The sequence below is a fragment of the Trachurus japonicus genome, chromosome 7 (genome assembly GCF_045865225.1).
Source record: "Trachurus japonicus isolate A0001 chromosome 7, Traja_1.0".
NCBI lineage: Eukaryota > Metazoa > Chordata > Actinopteri > Carangiformes > Carangidae > Trachurus > Trachurus japonicus.
The window spans coordinates 34,087,122-34,110,369 of record NC_140913.1 but is presented as its reverse complement, the minus strand read 5'-3'; the positions used below and the strand labels follow the sequence as shown (position 1 = coordinate 34,110,369).

The window sequence follows — 23,248 nt, the reverse complement described above, 5'->3', positions numbered from 1 at the left end:
GTTAGTTTCATTTTTACTACTGAGTCACTGGAGAGAAGAGAGACGAGAGAGAAAACGAAAGAAGAAGGCTGGGTCACTGGTTTCACTGTGTCCTCTGTTACCTCCACACATGAAGCTCTGACCTGAGGTCCAGTCCAGTACAGTGGTATAAACAAGTTATTAACTGTTTAAATAATGCTAATAATTAATGTTAAAAAGGGAAGTAAAAGGCAAAAGTAAATAGGCTACTAATAACAGTAATGCACTGTGGTTTTGGCTTCTATATTAATCACAGATTGATATCATGATCTGACTCAGTAACAGTGGGTTTGATACCGTAGTTACTGTGAAGTCAAATACAATATAATCTTACGGTAAAACTTTCATTTTATGGACACTAACTAACAGCCAGTGACACACCTATAACCACGCACTTCATAATTGTTATTATAGGCCTAGTATTATTTTTTTGTGTGTGTGGTTACGTAATTATAATAATCATAATTATTCAAATTGAATGATAGCCAATCATTAAAACTGCGCATTAAAGCAGTAAACTGATGTAGTAGTAGAAAAATAAAACGTTATATAAACAAAAAAACAAACAAACGTCACGTCGAATAATTTCAAAATAAGAGTCCGGATGAGCCCGTTCCCTCTTCACCTGCGTGTGACGTTTGGTATCAGATATCAGTACTTGTTTATTTATTTATTTTTAATAATTTACAAACAATGTGATCTCATTATCGATCCGCAGCAGCAGCAGCGCTGGAATGTGTTCGCTGCGGCGCGTGCGGGACGGGGAGGAATGCCTTGGCCACGCCCCCTCATACTGACCAGATGCCGCCTTCTGCTTCTCAGAGCACGTCAACACGGCCGCCATCTTGGGTCGGTTTCTGACCATAGACATACTGTATATACGTCTGTCAAGCAGTCAGACCCAGTCATACCCTTGTAGAACAAATTTCAGTGTATTTCTGCCTGTGGGTGTGTGTTTGAGTATGTAAGCCCTTAGCAAAAAGTAGTTTATTAAAGTATACTACAAGTATACTCATTTTATACTAAAACTGAGGCAGTATAAGTGTGCTTTTGAAAACTTAAAATGACCTATAAAGTATACTTGTATAAACTTAAAATGTTCCAATTTAGTCCGAAGAAGTATTAAATTATACTTTCTAGTATGCTACAAGTACATAGTCCATAGTATACTTGCTATACTTATACTTATACTCAAGCATACTTAATAAAATGAACAAAAGTATACTCCTTTTTGCTAAGGGGGTGTATGTTTAGTACATAAAAAATATATATATATATACATATATACATATATATAAAGAGTTCATTTGCAAAAGCAGATGAGTGCCGTTTTGAAAAAAAATGAGCTGAGGCTTTGTAATTATTCTTTGCATAGTGTTGTTTTCAATAAAACTTTATTTTTTTGAGATATGTCTGTTTTGTTACATCTCAAAGTCACTCAACTTTGGTTTGACTGATATCACCTTATGTAAATAAAAAATAAGAAATGAAGATTCTAGAAATTTTGTTATCTGCTTTTGCAAATGAACTCTTCGTGTTTAGTACATAAAAAAATATATATATATAATTTAAAATATATATATATATATATATGTCTGACATTTATAATAAACCAAACGGCTTGAAAATTGGTTGAATATTCAGTGAGTTAAGGCGATTTTATTTCGCTGATAGACCCTCTGCCTCTGTTGACTGATGCAGTAAGTAGACCGACCCAAGATGGCGGCCGCGTTGCCGTATCATTCCAACGGACAGCAGCAGCGTCAGAGGCGGCGTCATGGCGTCTGTTTGTATTTTTTTCTACGGGGAGGAATGCCTTGGCCACGCCCCCTCTCTGCTCGCTGCGGGGCCGACCAATCAGAGCGCGGCGACGGTTTCTAGGCGCCCGCGGAGTCTCGACCGTAGAAAAACAAACCCAACGGTTTACAACAAAACTCACATTTTACTCACAACTCGGCCGCGGATTCGACCCTTTTACGCCGCGACGAGCTCCGGGCGGCGGTTGGCGGCGTTTTCCCGGCCGCTCTGCGAGGTCTCTCTCTCCGTCGGTGTTGTTTATCTGTAGTAAAGGGAAGGGGGAGGAGGAGGAGGAGAGGAGGGTTAGGGAGGGGGGCTTGAAACCGGCCTCCCTTGCCCCATTTCCTCGGTTGTTTTCCTTCTCTCGCCTGGATTCTCCATGTTGTTGCTGCTGCCGTTGCTGCTGCTGCTGCTGCCGTTGCTGCTGCTGCAAAAGTGACGGGAGAGAGAGGAGGGCAGCTCGGCCACACGACCAGGAGAAGGAGCGGTAGAAAAAAAAAACTCCGGAAAAGGACTCTTAACACAATAACCTCCGCGGTAAAGTGAAAACATATCCATATAAGTGCCTAGTTCGGAGAGAGGAAGACGGACGGAGAAAGAAGAAGCGGGAAGAAGGAGACGAAGACGAAGCAGCAGCAGCGGCGGGAAAGAGAGAGAAGGAAGGAGAAGAAACCCGAGAAACAACAAGACGAAAAGCAGGAGCTGGTTCTCCTCTTCCTGCTCCTCCTGCTGGTTCTCCTCCTCCTCCTCCTCCTCCTGCTGCTCCTCCTGCGGTGGTGGTGGGTGAAGAGGAGCCGATGTCGCGGACTTGTTGTGGATCATTTGCGGATCATCATCGTCGTGACTCGGGCTCCGTGATTGTCCGATGGAAAGTTCTGTCATCACCCAGGTGCAGAAAGAAGACGACGTCCACCATCACGAAGTGTCAGCCAAAACAGGTGAGAAGGGAAGGGAGTGTATTAGTGTGTGTGTGTGTGTGTGTGTGTGTGTGTGTGTGTGTGTGTGTGTGTGTGTGTGTGTGTGTGTGTGTGTAACATAACATCAGTACCGACACCTGCCCCCCCCCCAACCCCAAACCCCCACCTCCCCCTCCGGTCGGTGCTCGGTGTGTTTGTTTACGATTGGGTTAATAATAACCTATAATGATCACATTTAACTCCTTTAAATACACAGTGGAGGAGTTTAATCTTACTATATTCTCATTGGTTGTTGTGTTAATAATGGATTAATAAATAAACATGAGATTAATCACCTGATAATTGATCATCAAAAGTGTAGATGGGCTCCAGTTAGTAATAATAACCTATAATAATAACATCTAACTCCTTTAAATACACTGTGGAGGAGTTTAATCTTACTATATTCTCATTGGTTGTTGTGTTAATAATGGATTAATAAATAAACATGAGATTAATCACCTGATGATTGATAATCAAAAGTGTAGATGGGCTCCAGTTAGTATTAGGCTAATAACCTATAATAATCACATTTAACTACTGTGTTAGAGTTTAATCTTAATATATTCTCATTGGTTGTTGTTGTTTTTTATTTCCACACCTGTTAATAATGGATTAATAAATAAACATGATATTAATCAGACTAAATCGACTGATAACTGATAATCAACAAAGTGTAGATGGGCCCCAGTTAGTAATAATAATAGACTAATCCTGTAATAAACACATTTAACTCCTTTAAATACACCATGGAGGAGTTTAATCTTGTATTCTCATTGGTTGTTGTTATTTTCTTATATCCACACCTGCAGATTAAACTGTTAATAATGGATTTATGGATAAATATACTGATAATCAATAGGGTTCCAGTTGATAATAACCTGTAATAATCACATTTAACTACTGTGGAGGAGTTTAATCTGCTCTTCTCATTGGTTGTTGTTGTTTTTTATATCCACACCTGCAGATTAAACTGTTAATAATGGATTAATAAACAAATATGAGATGATATTACACACTTGATAACTGATAGTGATAATCAATAGAGCTCCAGATGATAATAACCTATAATAATCACATTTAGCCTAACTAATGTGGAGGAGTTTAATCTTATATTCTCTTTGGTTGTTGTCGTTGTTGGTTGTTGGTTTGTATTTCCACACCTGCAGATTAAACTGTTTATAGATGAAACACTTGATAACTGATACTGATAATCAATAGGGCTCCAGTTGATAATAATAATAATAACCTGTAATAATCACATTTAACTCCTTTAAATACACTGTGGAGGAATTTAATCTGCTCTTCTCATTGGTTGTTCCCCACCTGCAGATCAAACTGTTAATGGATTAATAAATAAACATGGGATTAATCAGACTAATCAACTGATAACTGATACCGATAATCAATAACGTGTAGATGGGTTGGGCCTGGCTCGGCTCGGCTCGGCCCAGTCATTCACACACATCGTTGTGTTGTGTTGTGTTGTGTTGGTTTAAGCTGTGTAAGTGTAAGTTCAGTCTCCATTACGCACTGGCTCTGCCATCCAGAGCTTAGCTATTGTTGATCCTGTTTTTGTCTACCTCTCTCTCTCTCTCTCTCTCTCTCTCGCTCTCTCTCTGGGCTCTTATTGTGTCAGTGTGTGTCGCTCCTCAACATGTGTTGTTGTTCAGGTTATCACTGACTTCCCCCCACTCTCCTGTAGTATAATATAGTTTATCAGAGTGTATATTTGTCTTTTATAGTGTATTATAGTATAGTATTGGGTTTCATAGTGTAATATTGGGATTTACAGTGTATTATTGTGTTTAAAGTGTAGGCTATTATATGGTAGTATAGTGTATTATTGGGTTTTACAGTGTTATAGTGAATTATGGTGAGTTATAGGGTATTATAGTATAATATAAAGTATTATAGTGTATTATTGGGGTTTACAGTGTATTATAGTGTAATATAGTGTGCTATAGGGTATTATAGTATAATATAAAATATTATAGTGTATTATTGGGTTTTATAGTGTAGTATAGCGTATTATAATGTAATATAAAGTATTTTAGTGTATCATTGGGTTTTATAGTGTATTGTACTGTTGTGGATTATTGTGTGTGCAGTATAGTGCAGTATATTGTGTATTATGGGGTATTATAGTGTGTTATAGTGTGGTGGTGTTGGTGTCCAGCTCTCCGGAGCCTCAGCAGTCTTGAGTGTTCATGTCTATCAGGTTCCAGCTTGTTTGGCTCCGTCCCCGTCCTCCTCTTCCCCCCACTCCCCCCCCCCCCCGGGTCCTGTCACCACAGATCCAGGACCAGGACCAGGGTCCAGATCCTGGTCCTGGATCTGGCTGCTGTTTATTCTGAGTGTCAGGAAACAAGTGCTGGGACTTTGTTTTTGTTGTTGCTTTTTTTTTTTAATTATTTGACGCTGAACAAAAAACACCAGAGCAGCCAGAGAGGTGTGTGTGTGTGTGTGTGTGTGTGTGTGTGTGGAAATACCAGGTGCCGCGGCGGTATTGACAGTAGGAATGCACTAACACACCCTCTGCACACGCCCATTGTAGCTCCGCTCAAAGATGTCGTTGTTTGACGCCTCTCGGCCTGAAACTGAAACAGGCTCCTGCTCCTCAGCTCCGAGCCTCATCCACCTTTAATAATCCACCTTTATATAAACACATATATATATACTGTATATTTAGTTTATATACTGTATTATGTGAATGTGTGTGGTTTGATTGGCCCGAGCGTTTCTCTGTGATATTTTGCCTCGTGGTCAGCGTGTCAGAGATATAAACCTCTGCAGGATTAATCTGCTCCTCTGGCAGCCGTGCGGCTTTAATGTATGTGTTATGTCATACATGGAGCAATATATTCTTCTGCTTCTGCTTCCTCTGCTTCTTCTTCCTCCTGTGGCGGATCAATAGGCGGCTGCTCGGCTATCTCTGGTTGTTGTTAGACACACGTCACGTGACTCCACTGTATTGATTTAGATTTAATAATCTTTTCTACTTTCACATAGATGAATAAAAACGAAGAGTAGATGTCGATGTTGTGAAGATCCAGAGCTTGGAGTTGAGTTGTTGTGTAACATGCTGTGTGTGTGTGTGTGTGTGTTGGTCGGAGCTGAGACTTTTGCATTTGAATTGTGCATTTTGAAACAAACATAATCAAACAAAACCACATAGATTTCACACATTTAAAGTAGAATTCACACATATATTTCATTCCTTTTTAATTTCCAAGCACTTTTTAAATGACAGTAGCTTTAGTAAAGACCTCGTCATCAAAACAGCTCCTCGGGCTTCACACATACAAGCTGCCTGACGTGAGTGTGAGTGTGTTTAGCAGCTTTAATACCGACGACGGATGTATAAAATTAAATCAAACAAGTCCTCACATCAACAACAACAACAACAACAACGCAGCAGAAGGGACTTGTAAGGAGGAGGAACTCCCCCCTCCCCCTCCCCCTCCTCCTGCTCTCTGAGCCTTTATGCAGCGAGGACTCCCATCGTTACAGAGGCCGATCAAAGACCGAGCTGCACCGAGGTGTGACCGTCTGTCCAGCGCGCACACACACACACACCGACACACACACACACGCCTGCTTCTCTGTCTGTTGTCCGTCTTGTCTGGCTGCAGGCTGCGTCTCTCTTTCTCTCTCTCTCTCGGCTCTCAAACCGCCCCGGAGTTTTAAAATGGTTGGAATGTTTTCTGTCTGTGTTTTTCTGTTGAAGGTAGAGCTGCTGCTGCTGCTGCTGCTGTTAATGCTGCTGCTGTTAATGCTGCTGCTGCTGCTGAGGAGGAGTGTGGGTTTTCCCGCCCTCTCTGATTATATAACATGTACCAGCCATTTCCAGCAGCAGCAGCAGCAGCAGAGGCAGCGCATTAAAAACAGATTTCATATGCCTGATGTCTGTTGTGTTGTGCCATCATCATCGTGTCACACAGATGGACGAGAGAGGAAGCTGCTTCTATACGTTAACAAACAACTCATTAGCTGAGCGCTCGCTGGTCTTTTATCCTCATTCCTCTTCTTCATTGTTGATATCTCATGTGTTGTTGTTGTTTTGATTATAGACTGCCCTTTAAATTTGAGAGTGCACGTACAAGTACATTTTTGATCTTCTTCCACATGTGCAACCAGTAAATTTGCCTTTTTTCACACCGATGAAACGTGTAATGCTCTATGCACTGTGTGATTTTAACAATCTTATAAGACTTTTGCATGACCAGTGTCTCTGCTAGGATTTACAAAAGGTGTAGGCAACGTGGTGTTGAACCTATGGGCTGCAATAACATCTTCGGTTTATTCTTTATTCCACTAGCGCGACTCGGCTCGACTTTTTAATTTATTTATGTATTTAATTATTTATTTTTTGCTTTTCCACTTGCACTTGAGCGCGACGTCCGACACAAGGATCAAACACGCTAATTTAAAAAAACAAACCAGCGGTAACAGCGACCACTGATCTGTACTGAGACTGTTGTTGTTCTTTTACACGAGTTAAATGGCGGCTGCGTGGAAAACAAGGCTGTGGTCCGCGATCGAGGAGCAGACGAGTGAGTTTGGAGCCGACGAGAGGAGAGAGAAAAAAGAGAGAGCGAGACGGCGCGGTCGTAGCCGACGTGGTACGACGACCTTGACCCCGCCGAGGAGGAACTGTGAAGAACTCAGCTGTGATGGAAAAGGACTTAAACCGAGTCGAGTCGAGCTGTAACTGTGTAGTGGAGAAGAGTAGATTAGATTATTATTGTGGGTTTGCCCCAATACTGAAGCAGTGGTGCCAATAATGTGGTCGTGGCGGGCCACCACGACAGAAAAGCATGTAGCGGAAACCCTGATGACAACGCTATGCGACGACGTGGATCTAATAAACTTTAGTACGACGTCAAGTTTGATGCGTGCAGATTAGTACGGTGACCGTTTAAAGCAGAAGTAAGCGGAATATTTGTGTTAATAATAGTCTTAAATAGTTATATCTTCCGACAGCAATCACTTCTATAGAGTGTTTGGTCTGAAACACGGGTCTGTCAGTCCCTCTGCTCTGCTGTAAGCCGAGGAGAAAACTTTCCTTGTATCCTACAACCTTTATCCAATGAGGAGAGAGAACGGCATAAAGGGGCGGTCCTCTCTGTGTGTGCAGCCAAGGGATGCGCGTGAATGTGGTGACGTAGGGACGAGGGCGGGGACTGCTAACTCCATCGGCTGACAGGAAGTTAGCCAAAACCACCGGATCGCTCACTTCTGCTTTAACCTCCATGGCAGGCGATCGTTTGTTTGGGTTTAGCGCCGGTTATCTTTGACAACGTGCGTCCTTGAACCCGTCTCACAGTGCGACGTGAGACGACCGTGGTTTCTCCTACGATGGTCGTCTTACGGGCACAACAGTACCCGTCTGCAGGCAAGATGGCGGACAAGGGCGCCGCCATCGGTCTGTACTGGAAGTTGGTCTTCTTTCGTGTATATTATTCACCATACCGGAATATTTATTTATTTATTTAGCAGTTACATATTTACCGTAACTGCATAATTTACCAGTTAACTGACTCTTTCACAATTTAAAAAACTGAGATGTTTGCAGTTCGAAATCTAAAATATTCACCTGATCAAGTGATTATGTTAATGTTTCATCGATTTACAATTAATATTAAGTGTAAATATTATATCTTAGATATTTTTTAGGTGGATGATGATAATTGAAACACTCCTTCTCTCACGGCTCCATCTCTTTGTGTCCGTCGTCTCCTCGTATCGTCTCTTCCATTTGAACGTGGCGACGAATAACAAGTAACAAGATACAAGTTGGAAGTCCCAACAGGAAGTCGGTCTTCTTCCTGTATATTATCCACCGCTCCGTACCGGTATCGTGTTCTACCTAGAGTTTGCAACTGAACTAACGTTTGCAATCCGCCACAAAACAAGAATTTAAAAGGTAAATATATATTAAACCAAATAGATTGAAACTGAATGAGTATAAAAGATCTGTCCAATACAGTCCACACCGATAGTCACAACAGGAAGTTGGTCTGATCTACCTGAAGTTTACGATTCACCATAAAGCGATAATTTAAAAAAAGTAAAAATATAAAACCAAATGGATTAAGGAGATTAAAACTGAATGAGTATAAAAGAAGACAGGAGGACGTTTGTCTTCCCCGTGTGTTTGTTTTGCATGAAACGGCCGGATTTAAAACTCAGTTACAATGTTACCTTTTCATCGATTTGCAAATAATATGTTATATAATGTAATTAATATTCTGTGTGTGTGTGTGTGTGTGTGTGTGTGTGTGTGTGTGTGTGTGTGTGTGTGTGAACAGGCCAGGTGAGCCGCTCGACGCTGAAACAGCCTCGGAGTTGTAACATCTTCAAAGCGCTCTTCTGCTGCTTCCAAGCTCAGGATGGCCCCAAACCTCCGCCGCCACTACCGCCGCCTTCCCAGCAGGCTTTGCTGGATTCACAGGAAAATGGAACCGTTGTCAAGGTAACACTGCTCTTTATTTCCTTTATCTAGCCGCCGTCTTATTTCATTCACACACACCGAAACCTGGGATCGCTCTGGTCCGTTTAAAGAAATGTATTTTAGTGTTTATTCAAGATTTTTACTTCTTCATCAACGACCTATAACACACACACGCCAGTCGCCATAAAAGAGGAGGCGTTGGAGTTACAGCCGCAACAACTAATCAATTAATCAATTAATCAAACAATAATCTATGATTAAATTAATCATCAACTATTCTGATAATCTAATAATTGGTTTGAGTAGTTTTTTAAAGAAGAAAATCCAAATTCTCTGATTCCAGCTTCTTAAATGTGAATATTTCTGGTTTCTTTGTTCCTTTATGACAATAAACTGAGTCTCTCTTTGGTTTGTGGACAAAACAAGACATTTGAGGACGTCGCCTGGTGGTTTGAGAAACACTGATTGGTGTTTTTCAACATTTTTTAACATTTTATTGACCAAACAACTAAATTGATTAGTCGTTTAAATCGATAATGACAATACTCGTTAGTTGCTGCTCTAGTTTGAGTAGAGGAGAGCAACCATGATTTATTTATGTGTTTATTCTACATTTTTACTTCCTCATCGTCGAACATGCACACGCCAGTCATCATAAAAGAGGCGGTGTTTTAGTAGAGTGATTGTCTGAGCCAATACACCGAGCACGCTGTTGTAAAAACAAAAACATGCTGCTTCCAATTCTTCTTCTTCTTCTTATTATTGTCTTTAAGCCTCCTTTTGTTGTTTTGTTTCAAACCACGGCTGCACCTGCTCTGAGCATCTTAAAAAAAACGCAACTGTCTGCGGATACGGAGCGACTTTGATGTTCACACTCGATCCTGGCAGGAAGATGAGAGCGCCACAGCGTCGGTCGGTCCTGTCGGCACACGGACGAGAGAGAGAGACAGACTGATAGACATGAACACAGACTGCTGAGGCTCCACACTAGGACACACTATAATACACAATAATACACTATACTACACACTAATACTTTATATTATATTATAATACACTAGAACACACAATAATCCACAACAGTACACTATATTACACTATAAAACCCAATTATAATACACTATACTACACTATAAAACACTGTAAAACCCAATAATACACTATAATACTTTATATTATACTATAATACCCTATAACACACTATACTACACTATAATACACTGTAAAACCCAATAATACACTATACTACCATATAATATACTACCATATAATATAATACCAGGAAGAAGAGCCGATGCTGCTGCAGGTGCTAATGGGGATCCTAATAAAGAAAAGAAAAAGAAAGAATACACTTTAAACATAATAATACACTGTAAATCCCAATATTACACTATGAAACACAATACTATACTATAATACACTATAAAAGACAAATATACACTCTGATAAACTATATTATACAACAGGAGAGTGGGGGGAAGTCAGTGATAACCTGAACAACAACACATGTTGAGGAGCGACACACACTGACACAATAAGAGCCCAGAGAGAGAGAGAGAGAGAGAGAGAGAGAGAGATGATAATTGCTGAGGTGGAGAGAAAAACACTAAAGCCCGGGGCCGGGCGGCGGAGCGACCACGCTGGTGAGCGCTGTCAGCCTGATTAGAGCCTCGCCACCGTGGTAAAGAGAGGAGGAGGGAGGGGGGAGGAGGGATTTTAATGAGATGCCATGTTTGTTCACACTGAGGAGTTTCCTCCAGCAAACAGGAAGCAGCGTGAGCACAGAGCAGATGAAACTGGATTAAAGTTTAACTCATCTGACTTTATATCGATAAAACAATGATGGAAGATAAACATTTTTAGTTTAGTTAAAGGAATAGTTCAACATTTTGTCAAATTGGCCCATTGCCATAATCCCTATAGTCGTAGCAGTAGGTTCGTTACCTTTAATTGTCGGTGCAAGCTATTTTTAGAACGGCGGAGCAGAGCCGTGAGCTGCTCAGAGCTACGCTACGGAGGCTCATGGGATTTCTTGGTTTCCCTCATCAAACTCATCAAATACACAATCCAACAACTCCACAACACTCTGGTGGACAAGTTGTGACCTGCACATTCACCACGCTATGAGATAATAACACAACGTTACCAGACAGAGTTGTTTTAGAGGGAAATACAGAGACTGCTTGATGAAAAACTGTCCCTGAACGCAACGCGCATCAGCGGTTTTGCATGAATTTACCTCTAAAACAACTCTGTCTGACTATAGCGATTATGGCAATGGGCCAATTTGCCAAAATGTTGAACTATCCCTTTAAGTTTAGTTTAGAGCTGCAACTAACGATTATTCTCATTATCGATTAATCTGTCGATGATGTAAACGATTAATCGATTAGTTGTTTGGTCAATAAAATGTTAAAAACATCAATCAGTGTTTCTCAAACCACCAGGCGACGTCCTCAAATGTCTTGTTTTGTCCACAAACCAAAGAGTTTATTGTCATAAAGGAACAAAGAAACCAGAAATATTCACATTTAAGAAGCTGGAATCAGAGAATTTGGACTTTTTTTCTTTAAAAAACTACTCAAACTGATTATTAGATTATCAGAATAGTTGACGATTAATTTAATAACCGATTATTGTTCGATTAATTGATTGATTGTGTCTTTGGTTTGACACGGCAACTTATCGTGCAATAGAAATTACAGCTCAACATAAATACAGCAGCTGGTCAAAGATGACAGAGCAAAAATAAGCAAATCAAAGTGAACAAACGAATAAATGAATGAATAAAGCAGGCGTTCAATAGACGTTATTTCTCCTGCTCTATTACATATCAGGTTATGTTACACTATGTAAATCTAATGTTTCATTTGTATCAACAATATTGTCATTCAGAAAAGTGAATGTATGAACGAAATGTATGACATTGATAAAAACAGAGAATTATAAATAAGTAAAAAAAAAAACTCTTCACCACAGTTCATCTTTCTAAATACTGTAATATGAGTTAATGTTGTTATTGTGCTTCATGTTTTTAGGACATTTCCCAGATGATTCCATACATCAAACGTAAAACACAATATAAACCTCATGTCATTATTATTAAACATTATGCGCCATCACACATGTTGTTTTTTTGTTTTCGTGGTGCTGTAGTGGCTTCAGCATTTTTAATGAGCTGCCTCCAGCCAACAGGAAGCAGCGTGAGCACAGAGCCTCTGCTTATTGTCTGGAAATTAAACTGGATTAAAGTTTTGGTGCCGACGGGGTCACGCTGCTGCATCTGGCTCCTCGCCGCCAACGCCGTTGTTGTTGAAAGACGATTCATCTAAATCTAAATTTTGACCTTCCTTCCTTTACTGGATAAATGTTTCTTCTTCTTTTTTTTTCCCTGTTATGCAATATTTTAAATAATTAATTTCAGTTTCGAAACAAAAAATGACGCAGGATGTGAAAATGAGATTATATGGAGTTGATTTGTTCTCCTGTAGAGTTTAATAAGCTGCTATCGGAAGTGTAATGAAAGACATAAATATGCTAATGGTGACGATATACAACATAAAAAGTAAATAATTAAGACCACACACACACACACACACACATAGACACACACACACACACACACGCTCCTCCACAGTCTTTAATTTCCCAGCGGTGAAGTCAAACAGCCGAGGTTCGACTGTCGTATGAATCACGGAGCGTTTTGGGTCTCATCATGTTCCTCAGCTGTAAATATAGAACAGACAAGACGGATGATGGGCGTTGTTATTAAAAAGAGGGAACTGTGTGTGTCTCTGTGTGTGTGTGTCTCTGTGTGTGTGTGTGTGTGTGTGTGTGTGTGTGTGTGTGTGTGTCTCTGTGTGTGTGTGTGTGTGTGTGTGGTTGCAGTGCGACGACGCGAGCCTCCTGCCCGAGGTGAACGACCTCGACCAGGGGAAGATCTGCGTGGTCATCGACCTGGACGAGACTCTGGTGCACAGCTCCTTCAAGGTACCGCACAGCGTCGTCATGGGGATGCGGTAGTAATAACGCACAATTTAGTTACAAAGTTCTTGAACGCAATTGGTAATAAACTTTGCTGCATTTTTAAATAAGTTGTTATATAAGGCAGTGGTTCTCAAAGTGGGGTCCGAGGACCGACCCCGGTGCGGCGAGGACGATGGTAACGGGGCCGGTGTTGTTTAGCGTATTTTCAGAGTGTTTTCCATTAGTTTGTAACTTAAACACAACAGGCTTTGTCATACTGTGCAGTGTTGTGCAGACTAGTGAGAGTAGTGTGGCGCTGACTGTCCGTATGGAGGAATAAGCCAGGCTCACTCACAGAAGCATAGTAACAACGCTGCAGTAACATGTGAACTGCGGCTTGATTTATGAATTCATGACAAATCAGCGAACGGAAGTGCAGCACAGCTGTTGTTCGGTACGGTAACCAGTTAAATCAGACACCAGTTGGGTCATAACACCAGTATTTTTGAAGCAGCAGGGAGCAGTGTGTGTTTTTCTGCCTTGTCCTAAGCCGCGGACAGCGGGGAAGTGGATTGTTTTGACCGCCAGGGGGGCGTTCCATACGGGCCGTGACGTCACATGAAAACTATCAATTACTGCCAGTAATTGAATTGAATTTAATAAACTTTATTGATCCTGAAGTAAATTCTCGATGCTAGCAGCCCATGCACATACATCCACTCTAAACATAAGATAGATAGAATAACAATAAATAGACAGAATAAATAGATAAACCTTTAAAATACATCTAAAACAAATGCAAAGTGACTTAAAATGCATAAAATACAACTTCTCATACTAGTAAACTGTGTAGCCTGATTTCCCTGGGGATGAAGGATCAGTTGAGTCTTTTGGTTGAGCAGTTTTGGGATCTCAGGCCACTAAATGTGCTCTTAATACTGATGATTGATCATTTACACACCAGCTACAAACTCCATCATCTTATCCTGGGATGTTTTTAAGCCAATCTTTGGTTTTTAATCTTGAAACGGAACCAGATTCAGCTCAAAGTGCAGCCTGGGGTCGATTTACACTTAATATTCAAAGTGATACAGCACTGGGTGGGAAACTGAATGTCATCTGGGCCTACAACTAAACCTAACAAGATAAACCAATAGACAACACATTATCTGCTTTTTTTATTTTGGGTTTTAAATAAACTAAAGGTTTAAAGGTTTTTGTAATTACGCAGGATTTCTCCAGGGATCGTCAGACGTTACGAAGTCACTTTAGCGTTAAACAAGTTAATTGCTCTTTGGGGCCCCCTGGTGGTCACGGGACGCTAAGCAGCTGCTTAGTTCGCTTACACCTTGGGCCGACAACAACAACGACAACAACGTCCCACAGGAGAAATGAGATGAGCTCGTTTTTTTCTGGAGCTCCAAACTACGATATTTGTATTTATTTATTTAGTTTATATGTCATTTCTGAGGAGGAGGAGGAGGAGGATGAGTCTGTTGTTATTCTCTGAGTTCATTCTCACAGTAAAGTGACTGATATACCGTGTGTGTGTGTGTGTGTGTATGTGTGTGTGCTGCTCCTCCGTGTTCACTTGTTATGTAATAACTCCATGTGAATGTACAGAGCAGCAGCAGCTCATGTGAACGAACATGAACCGTCTCTCTGTGTGTCTCCTCCCTGCAGCCCATTAGTAACGCAGACTTCATCGTGCCTGTGGAGATAGAGGGGACCACACACCAGGTAAATACACCACTGCATGTGTGTGTGTGTGTTTCTGTGTGTGTGTGTGTGTGTGTGTGTGTATTGGGCAGAGAAGGGATGGGTCGTTGTAAACCGATCGAGCCAGGTTTCTGTCTCTGTGTGACGGTGCAGGGCGCCCCCTACTGGACAGATGTGGGAGTAGAAACAGGAAACACACACAAACACACACAAACAGCAGCACTAAAGGAAAAAAAGAGTCACTTGTCTTCATGAATAAGTGTGTAGAGCTGCAACTAACGATTATTTTCATTATCAATTAATCTGTGGATTATTTAAACGATTAATCGATCAGTTGTCTGGTCAATAAAATGTTAAAAAATGTCTAAAAACATCAATCAGTGTTTCCCAAACCACCAGACGACGTCCTCAAATGTCTTGTTTTGTCCACAAACCAAAGAGAGACTCAGTTTATTGTCATAAAGGAACAAAGAAACCAGAAATATTCACATTTAAGAAGCTGGAATCAGAGAATTTGGACTTTCTTTCTTCTTACGACTTTTTTTTTCTTAAAAAAACCCCCGATTACAATTAATTTAAACAGACAGAAAGACAAAGAAAGAAAGACAGACAGACAGACAGACAAAAAGACAAAGACAGAAATCTAAATAGCTGACAATTAATTTAATAATCGATCATTGCAACAGAAATTACAACTCAACATAAATCCAGCCGCTAGACAAAGATGACAGAGCAAAAATAAACAAATAAATGAATGAATAAAGGAGGCGTTCAATAGACGTTATTTCTCCTGCTCTATTACAAATCGGGTTATGTTACACTATGTTAATCTAATGATTCATTTTTATCCATTTTATAATCGATTACTGTTCGATGAATTGTTGCGACTCTATAAGAGATATCGTCGTTGTCGTTGTCGCTGCCACCGAGGAGAGAGAGAGATCATGTTGGAAACCGCTCAGCCTCTCTCTGTGGGACATGTGGAAACGTAATTAAACAGAGAAATGAGATTTCTAGGACCTCCCCCCTCCTCCACCCCCCCGTGGGCCTCTGCCTGGTTCAAGTAATCCAGGATAGGCTGGTTAACTCTGGCACGGCCTATTCTTGATTACTTGTTTCAGGAACCGGCTACTTGCAGCTGAAGACGAACGGGTGGAAAAAACACAGGAAAAAGAACCAGAACCAGAACAAGAAGAAGACGTTAAAAACCGACAGTAACCACACGTTTTTATTCGCATTAAGCAATATCGGATTAAAAACGCCTCATGGAAACAGTAAAATTAGATTAAATGTCATGATGAATATCGATAAAATAGTTAATACGGTCGATCTCATCGGATTTTCTCTTGATGGATACAAAGTTAAAGCAGAAGTAAGCGATCCGGTCGTTTTGGCTAATGCTGCGTTCCAGGCAGGCTTTTGAAACCTTCTCTCTCCTCATTGGATAAAACTTGTAGGATACAAAAAAAGTTTTCTCCTCGGCTCAGAGCAGAGCAGAGTGACTGACAGACCCGTGTTTCAGACCAAACACTCTATGTAAGTGATTGATAACTATTTAAGACTTATATTAACACAAAAATATCGCTTACTTCTGCTTTAATGCAACAGATTCTGATGGAAACAGTTGTTTGTTGGATAAATGTGAGTTGTGAACGTGTTTTATGTTGATTCTGCTACGTATTCCAGCCGAGTAAATACAGACAGATGCATAATTGTAAATTATGTTTTACAATCGACATTTGAAATAATGAAGGCACTTGAAAATGACAAGGTCGAACCAAACATAAACTATACTTTGGCGTTTGAGTTTTACCTCTTTACAGAAGATTTCTTTAAACTGCTTTTTTAAATACAAAATTAAACTAAAAGACTGTGGAATATCCTGGGTGGATAATAATGAGAACAAAATTGAAATCATACTGTAAATCTCTCTTAAGTTTAAATTTGAATTGAACGCTTAAAAAAAAAAATATATATATATATTTACTAGATATATAACTTGTGCAATATTTACCAACTCAACTAGGCGGGCGTGCGTGTGGCTCAGTGGTTTCCAGGCAACGACTCCAGCAGCCCGACCTCTGATAATCGGTTAAAGATGAAGGATGGAAACTAGAGCTGCAACTAATGAATATTTTCATTATTGACTAATCTGTTGATTGTTTAAACGATTAATTGATTAGTTGTTTGATCACTAAAATGTTAAAAAATGTCTAAAAACATCAATCAGTGTTTCTCAAACCACCAGACGACGTCCTCAAATGTCTTGTTTTGTCCACAAACCAAAGAGAGACTCAGTTTATTGTCATAAAGGAACAAAGAAACCAGAAATATTCACATTTAAGATTTTTTTTCTTAAAAAAAACTACTCAAACTGATTATTTGATTATCAGAATAGTTGACGATTAATTTAATAATCGATTAATTGTTGCAGCTCTAATGGAAACGCGTTAAACTGCAAGAAAACAACTCAATACACCAATATGATCGCTAAACAGCACATGAGTCATTATGCACGGCTTTTTATTAATTTAAAGGTCTGAGATGGAAACGCACTTGAACCAACATTGTTCACATTAATATTTTTATCGATCTTCAGATAATTCGATGGACAAGCAGAAGGAAACCTGGTCAGAGTGTGTGTTGTGTTTAGTTGTGTTGTGTGATAACGTGTGTGTCTGTCCTGCAGGTGTATGTGCTGAAGCGGCCGTACGTGGACGAGTTCCTGCAGCGAATGGGAGAGTTGTTTGAATGTGTGCTGTTTACAGCCAGCCTCGCTAAGGTACAACAACAACAACAACAACAACAACTGATCCTGAGACAACACACACTCATGTTTTATTCACCGCCGCCGTCGCCGTGGAGTGTTTTCTTCTCTTCTTCTTCTGTCTGCTGTTCTGGTGTTTTGACGTGAGGTCTGACTCCTCTTCCTCCTCCTCCTCCTCCTCTCTGTCGTTAGCCACCTGAGCTTTAAACACCTCTAATTAAAACACACACCGTCTGCTCGGCTGCGTCAGCTCTTCACAACTTCACACTGAGTTCTGACATAATTGATTTCAAAGCGAAGAATTAGACTTAATTACATTAAAATTCACACACACACACACACACACACACACACACACACACACACGCTGGTTCTTATGCAGAGATAACGGCTGCACCGCTGATTGAAACTGACTGACAGAGTTAACACATGTTCATTTGCTGCAAATGACTTAATATAGATAAAACAATGATGGAAGATATTATACTTTTATTTTTATTTTAGTTTAGTTTATTTCAGTCTTTTGTTTGACACCTCACCTCATCGTGCAGTTGGAAATGACAACTCAACATAAATACAGCAGCGAGATGAGGTCGGAGAAAAGATGACGAAACAAAACTAAGCAAATCAAAGTAAAGAAAGACAAATAAAGAAAGATAGACAGAAAGAAAGACAAAGACAGAAAGAAAGAAAGAAATACAAAGACAGAAAGAAAGAAAGAAATACAAAGACAGACAGAAAGAAAGACAGACAGAAAGACAGACAGACGGAAAGAAAGAAATACAAAGACAGAAAGAAAGAAAGACAAAGACATAAAGAAAGACAGACAAAGACATAAAGAAAGACAGACAAAGACAGAAAGAAAGAAAGACAAAGACAGAAAGAAAGAAAGACAAAGACAGAAAGAAAGAAGGACAGACAGAAAGAAAGAAAGAAATACAAAGGCAGAAAGAAAGACAGACAGAAAGAAAGAAAGACAGAGACAAAGACAGACAGAAAGACAAAGACAGACAGACAGAAGAAAGACACAGAAAGAAAGAAAGACAGTCAGAAAGACAAAGACAGAAAGAAAGATAGACAGAATGAAAGAAATATAAGTTAATCATCCTTCTTTTAAGTGTTTTTTTTAAATGTTGTTATTGCGTTTCATGTTTTTAGGACATTTTCCAGTTAAAATTTAAATTACACACAATAAACACGTTGTTTTAGTTTAGTGGTTGTGATGCTGTAGCGACGTCCTGCAGCATCATCGCATCGGCCCAGCCCGGTTTAATCTGATGATGTCATTCCAGCTGTGAGTCTGTGAACAGCTGCTGCAGATGTTGCACATGAGCAGACGACGTGTAGTTGCCGTAGTAACTTCAGACTGAACATCCTCCACTTGTAGAAACTGCTTCGTTAGCTCCTCTGCCTCACACGTCCCTCCTCTCCCTCACCTGTTCCTCCTCCTCCTCCCCCTCCCACCCTGACCCCCCCCCCCCCCGGCAGTATGCAGACCCAGTGACGGACCTGCTGGATCAGTGCGGAGTTTTCCGGGCTCGATTATTCCGGGAATCTTGTGTATTCCACCAGGGCTGCTACGTCAAGGACCTGAGCCGCCTCGGGAGAGATCTCCACAAAACGCTCATCCTGGATAACTCTCCTGCCTCCTACATCTTCCACCCCAACAACGCTGTGAGTGTCCACAGAATACTGAATGATGATAATAATAATAATATTAGATTTGATAAATACCAAGGCAGCTCTGTTTTGACAAAAAGTTAAAATGCCTTTATTTAAAAAGGACAATTCCGGGCAAATTCAACTAACATTTTAGGTCTAAAAGAAGGAATCTGAAGATTTTCAGTTTAATGTCTCCTGTTTTGCGGTAGTTGTGTCTGTCCCCGCATCGCCACGGCAGCGATGAATAGGAGCGGATTGAAGTTCTGCTGCTTAGGCTGTTTCCATCCCTCAAAGCCACAGACAGCGTCAGACAGCGACTCAAACATGCACCCAGAAGTTTATTTCCATCAAGCAAGCCGACATGTTTGTAAAACTAGATCTAATTCAAAGTCTGGCGGAGTCGAGACCCAAGTTGACGCGCGGTGTTTTCACGTGCAGTCGGAAGCTCCCGTTTGTGTCATAAACACAGGAATATCAACTCTTGACTTGCTTGAAGTAAAAATAAACTTCTGGGTGCATGTTTGAGTCGCCATCTGACGCTGTCTGTGGCTTTGAGGGATGGAAACAGCCTAAGCAGCAGAACTTGCATCCGCTCCCATTCATCATTGCCGTGGCGATGCGGGGACAGACACAACTACCGCAAAACAGGAGCAATTAAACTGAAAATCTTCAGATTCCTTCTTTTAGACCTAAAATGTTAGGAACATACAGCCCCCAGTTGAATTTGCCCGGAATTGTCCTTTAAGAAAAGACGCTTGATTAAGAAGGAAGGTTTTAAGTTTATTCTTGAAAAGTGTATTGTGTGTGTCGCTGCAGGTTCCTGTGGTGTCCTGGTTTGATGACGTGGAAGACGCCGAGCTGCTCAACCTTCTGCCTGTGTTTGAAGAACTAAGTCAAGCTGATAACGTTTACACGCGGCTGGACCAGCTGCGTGGACACTGAGACCGGCTGAGGGCCGACAGGGTCACGGCTGCAACAACACAACACAACACAACACACACATAGAGATATATACAACACTACAGGGTTCCCACATGTTGGTGTTGGTGTTGTTTTCCTCCTCACCTCTGCACAAAAGCCTCTGTTTTATAAAAAGTGTATTAGCAGCACGGGGTGAAGGAAAACAAACGCTCTGGAAAAACACACAACAACAAAGTCGTCGTCTCTGGCTCAAACTGAACTAAACTACACTAAACTAAAACCACAGATTGAACAATAGACCGAATCGCCTTGGTGTTTACAACTACTTACGGGTAGAAAACCAGCACGTAATTTGAATGAGAACAGTAGTAACGAACGAGAGTTTAGCTATATATCATATTTTTCACGCCCTATCACTGTTTAGACAAATCTGAAATGATTGAAGAAACATTATTATTTCTGTGTGTGTTTTGTGTTGCTATGTGTTGTATTTATTCAGTTTGGGGGAATCACAGGGTCTAGAAAGCATCAGTGGTTCAGCTGACAGGGACAGCTAACGGTAGCTAAGCTAACGGCGGCAGCTAAGCTAACAGCAGCAGCTAAGCTAACAACAGTAGCTAAGCTAACAGTAGTAGCTAAGCTAACAGCAGGACGTCAGCTGTTAAAACCCTCCCGTTGTCGGACACGACATGAAACTACTCCAGTTAGCTCAGTCATGTTGTAACTCAGATATCCGCTGGAGAAAATATTTTTTCATGGACCGTTTATTGAGTCACTGAGTTATTAAAGTTAAACAGGTAGCTAACCGTTAGCCCGGCTAATCTATGATAACCATGACTAATTACAAAAATGTGCACACATAAATAGTAATGTTTGTCCAATCATTGGTTTTATAGACTTTACAAACATCAGATTAGTCTAAACGGTGATATAGTGACATGAAAAATGAGATACTGTATAGCGAAACTCTCGTCTGTAGCTATTGTTCTCATGCTGGTTTTCTACCCGGAAGTAGTTGTAAACAACAAGGAGATTCGTTCTATATAAACAACCACTGTTTATAAAGAGCAGGAGACAACAACACAACAGCCACAGCCGGTCCCGTCACCGTCACTCCACTAGTGTGAATAATATTACCATGGTTCTTTTGCCAAAGCAGAAGCCTGCCTGCCCTGACTTGACTTTTGGACATTGTGTTTTTTTTTTTTTTTTTTTTAATTATTGTGCCTTTAAGGAACAACAGCAGAAAAAAAACATCAGCTCTTTTTTTAAAACTTTCCACCAGATTTTATACATTTATTGATTTCTTTTTATAGGTTGTTTTATAAGGAAATCTATTTTTAAATGGTGAACATGGTTCTTCTATGCAACCCAGTTCTGTAACTACATGGACAGTACCTCTTCAGTCAATAATTGCATTCAGCAGATGTAAACATAACTGTAGCCTTATTTACCTGTAAATGAACAGCAAAAAAACAAAACAACAAAAGTGTATTTTTCTTATTTGTATTATAAACATCATTTTTTACATGCAAGAGAAACAGACAGACATCATTTTAGCGCTCAGATAGATCCGATGGGTTTGGTTTTTTTTTTTTTTAAATTAACAAGGCGATGCCGTTTGAGAGCAGACACACTGGAATATGTCGGCACATTATAGGACCATAAACGCCACAGTTTTCAGTCAATAACCGTTCACTTTGTTCATATGTTTTATTCTTTTATTACTATATGACAAACAAACTTGCACTTGTTTTATATTGACAGTGCTGAAAGTATAAACTGTGCCTTTGAAATTCGGACAGAGAATGGGTGTTTCTGCCTGAACGGAGATTTGTGGGCCTACACACTCTGATGTGTCATGCTGAGCGTGAGAAAACACTGTCGAGAGCAAGTGTAATGCCATGTGGCTGTGGTACTTGCAGTGCAACACTTGAAAATATCAAATTTGATTTTTTTGTTGTTGTTTTTGAACATGTATGAGTGTTTTTTCTGTATTTATTGGCCAAAAAAACCTGTATTGTCCAGTATTTCTTAGTGCTTTACATTTTGTATTGTCCATTTGCCAACTTTGAGGCTGGCCTTGCGTTTGACTGTTTTATCTGTGCCTGAATAACAAACACTCTGCTGTCGGAGCTCATCAGCAGTTAAAGCAAATCAAAAACATGAAAATCCAAGACTCAATCATGCAAGAATATGTTTTTTTTTTGTTTTTTTTAACTTCTTTACAGCAGATATTTTGTGGGGTTATGTTTCCTGGGTAATATGGTTTTTCTATGATGTTTAATGCCTGATGCAATTATTGCCTGCATGTTGACTAGTAAAAGAAAATATGACAATGAAAATCCACCAGTTGTGATGACCAAAAGTTCTTGTTTAGACAGTCACAATTTGTCTTTGTCTATCAGAAGAATAAATCAAAAACTCATTTTGTCTACATGATTTGACCAAAACTATAAAAGACAAGGTGCTACCAGTTTTTATTTTAAAATAAAAATTGGTTATATTTTACTGTTTTCGTGTGTTGTTCTATTGTTTGACACAAACACCTTTCATCAATAGTCTGATGAAACAGCTTTTGTCTCGTATACAATAACTAATTATCTTTAATAACCATGAAACCTTTTATACAACATTTTAGTATAGGCACAAAGCATTACATTTACTGAAATACTGTATTTTAAAGTACTTAGATTATGTATTTCATACCGACCCAACAGTTTTTTATTTATTGATAAGTCTATAGTAGTTAAATATGACAAGGGGCCATTCTTTCTACGATAATATACTGTTATTTTGTACCAGACTAATATTTGTAATGGGTTATGTTTACATTATGGTATGGCTAATTAACATAGCCAACATTATTTAAGTCAGACAAACAGATGATCTGTATTTGTGTCGCATAATTCATTTCTAGGTGACAAACACATGTTGCTTGTTGTTGCACCATGAATCACTGTGACTCTGAGATGGAGTCATTTT

At 40.0% G+C, this 23,248-nt stretch overlaps 1 protein-coding gene across 4 annotated transcripts; it reads left to right on the top strand.

Annotated features, from left to right (window-relative positions):
• Nucleotides 1-2,219: 2,219 nt before the first annotated feature.
• Nucleotides 2,220-22,774, top strand: ctdsp2 (CTD (carboxy-terminal domain, RNA polymerase II, polypeptide A) small phosphatase 2). Of its 4 annotated transcripts, none has more exons than XM_085782984.1 (7): nt 2,246-2,753; nt 9,086-9,249; nt 13,114-13,218; nt 14,878-14,934; nt 17,603-17,695; nt 19,169-19,354; nt 20,159-22,774. In XM_085782984.1, the coding sequence occupies exons 1-7, from the start codon at nt 2,681-2,683 to the stop codon at nt 20,282-20,284; spliced, it is 804 nt and encodes a 267-aa protein (XP_085639110.1). In that variant the 5' UTR covers nt 2,246-2,680; the 3' UTR covers nt 20,285-22,774. The 4 variants fall into 4 exon arrangements, with proteins under 4 accessions (XP_085639112.1, XP_085639113.1, XP_085639110.1 ...); XM_085782985.1 differs by having other exon boundaries at nt 2,445-2,753; nt 13,117-13,218; XM_085782986.1 differs by lacking the exon at nt 17,603-17,695 and having other exon boundaries at nt 2,220-2,753.
• The last annotated feature ends 474 nt before the right edge of the window (nt 22,775-23,248 follow it).

Coding starts and splice junctions, on each gene's coding strand:
- ctdsp2 (XM_085782984.1), top strand. CDS start 2,681: ATGGAAAGTTCTGTCATCACCCAGGTGCAGAAAGAAGACGACGTCCAC. Junction 2,754..9,085: donor CGAAGTGTCAGCCAAAACAG/GTGAGAAGGGAA, acceptor GTGTGTGAACAG/GCCAGGTGAGCCGCTCGACG. Junction 14,935..17,602: donor TAGAGGGGACCACACACCAG/GTAAATACACCA, acceptor TCTGTCCTGCAG/GTGTATGTGCTGAAGCGGCC.